Source organism: Sabethes cyaneus, chromosome 2 (genome assembly GCF_943734655.1).
Source record: "Sabethes cyaneus chromosome 2, idSabCyanKW18_F2, whole genome shotgun sequence".
Lineage (NCBI taxonomy): Eukaryota > Metazoa > Arthropoda > Insecta > Diptera > Culicidae > Sabethes > Sabethes cyaneus.
The window spans coordinates 17,756,117-17,758,552 of record NC_071354.1 but is presented as its reverse complement, the minus strand read 5'-3'; the positions used below and the strand labels follow the sequence as shown (position 1 = coordinate 17,758,552).

General features: G+C 42.6%; 1 protein-coding gene across 1 annotated transcript; it reads right to left on the bottom strand.

Annotated features, from left to right (window-relative positions):
- Positions 1-361: 361 nt before the first annotated feature.
- Positions 362-942, bottom strand: LOC128737995 (eukaryotic translation initiation factor 2-alpha kinase PK4). Its single transcript, XM_053832787.1, has one exon. The coding sequence runs from the start codon at positions 940-942 to the stop codon at positions 625-627; it is 318 nt and encodes a 105-aa protein (XP_053688762.1). The 3' UTR covers positions 362-624.
- Between the last annotated feature and the right edge of the window lie 1,494 nt (positions 943-2,436).

Below are 2,436 nucleotides of genomic sequence, written 5' to 3'. Positions count from 1 at the left end.
AAGTTTGGTTGCTTATCTTCCTTATTACTAGCACATGTGAACAAAACGGTCCACCTTCCAGAACTCTTAGATAACAATTCAAGATTGTAGCTACGCCCCCAGAAATCCATCTGTTTCGTATCCAAAACAGGGCTTGACAACCATACCGAACAGACAAAGACATCACAAGATAAGATTGATGAAGCCAACGCTCTGTCAGACATACCTAAATAGTGATAGAAAAAAATCGATTGTTCAATAGCAGACGGCCTTCGGAACGAGAAATCATTAAATGTGACTATCTTCGTGTACATTCACACTAACTATAATACTTTCCTTTATTTGTTTGTAACATGTTTCCTTTTGGAAACAAATACCCTAGATAAATATCAGTCTTTTGCGTGTGCCTCATCTAGGCGCTAGAGGAATACAATTTACACTAACTAGGCTTCTTGATAGTCTGGCAATGATTCATATGTAGGTGTACTTTTTTCACCACGATAAATAAATAATTTACTAAGTCATTCTTCTAAGTCATGTAATTGATGCTATTACTCTTCACTTGAACTATTGTTTCGCCGCACTGTCCAACTGCACTGCAGTCTTTCCTAGTACGGTCTCGAATACACGTAACTTTATCCGCTTCTATCGAAATCGATCCGATAACTGCTCGTGGTCGCAGATCCTGATTCTGGCGTTGTTTCCCGTGTAGTTCACCTTCATCGATTTGCTCTGATCACTCAGGTAAATCGATCCTTCATTTCCGATGTAGTTAATTTTCCCACGGTTACTCATAATCTTCACGTTGTTCAAATTGCCTATCACATTCAGGGTGCCATCGTTAGCTTTTACCAATATCCGGTTTTGATTGCCGATGATTTGTAAATTATTTTGGTTGTTCTCGATTCGTATCCTTTTTTTGTTGCCAAACACGTCCTTCGTTTCCGGAATGGGCACGACCATTTTTGCGCGTTTTCACCAACTGCGGTGATTCCCTGCTCACGTCCGACTTACTTAGCGGTTCGATTGTTAATACCAGTTTCTACGGCTCAACTATGCTGTATATATCAGTGAGAGTCCCACGCAGTGCTCCTGTCTGAGACAGGTGGTCTCTCATCGTGGCGCTCTTTTTCCGAGCTTTATGAGCGATTGCAGCGCGCGCCGATCGCCGTTTTGGACGGTGGTTTACCCGCACGGCTTACAGAGCTGTCTGGCGATTTCGTGCGATAGCTTAGCTATCGATGGCGGCGCATTAGCGTTAATCCTGCAATGTACTTGAACTTGGTGGGTAAGCATGTTTACCGATACGATTTATCGTGTGACGGAAGCATTATCGCGGTGATTACATGTGCCGGTATTCACCGGGGGTGGGTGGTGGGATGCGATTCATTAGCAGGAAAGTACTTCCGCTTGCCGCAGAACTAGGTGATTGCCGGTAGTGCTTTTAGTGCCGATCATGATTAAGCATTTTTATATATGTGATATTCCAGACGTACCGGCAAGTAGGTCAAGCTTCGTGGTGATTTTTGTAGCTTCAGCACGCGCAAGCGAGCTGAATGCATTTTGATTCATAACCGCTAGACATTTTCTTTGAATGGAGCGCCAAAATACGAAGTGTTTTGCTCCAAACATAGTGTATATGATTTCAAAGTTTATTGACCTCTTGAATGACATTGCGATTATCACTTTTATTCAATGCTGTAATACTTTAACTGAACTTAATTTGACAGCATTAAAATTCCGCTTGCAAAAATTTTACCAATCACTCAGCAGAATGCTTCCGAAACAATGAACCAGTTGCCAGCCAGTTGAATTTTATCAGAAAGCTTTTTGCGGGATGAAGGATTGTCGAAGCAAGATGATGTACAGATGTTGTTTTTATTTCGGGTGAATCCAGTGCTATTGAAGAAACAAATTGTGCAACAAACAGATTTAAATAGAGTTGATTGTCGAGAAGTTACAGATGTTTTCACGTAAAGAGGGTAGCCCATCTCGTCCGAAAATCACCTGGAAGATTGTGACCAGTCTCCGGATAATGCATTTTCGCTATCAGCTGGCTAATCTGGTGCAGCGAAAAAATCCAGTTTCCAGTTAGATATTGGTAGGTGAACGGTTGGATAATGCTTACCTGTCGACATATAATAGATCTCACAGTGGTTCTTAATATTTCTACCTTTTTGTGGTATCAGCCGGAAAACGAGCAACCTTAGTGGAGATCGTGTAACCAACATCGATGATAGCCAAGGTCGTATGCTACCAGGGTAGCGGACCCTCATGCGAATGCTAAGTGCTGGCACAAGAAATAACCACTACCACCACCAGCTATGAGCATTTGATTTCACGTCAGGGATAAATGATTCCTCTGCAAGGTGAAACATCCTATTGAGCGCCGGTGCCCCAGGTTAGGAGCGGCCCACAACAACGTTTGATCCAAAGTTACGAGCCAAAATGTGTCGG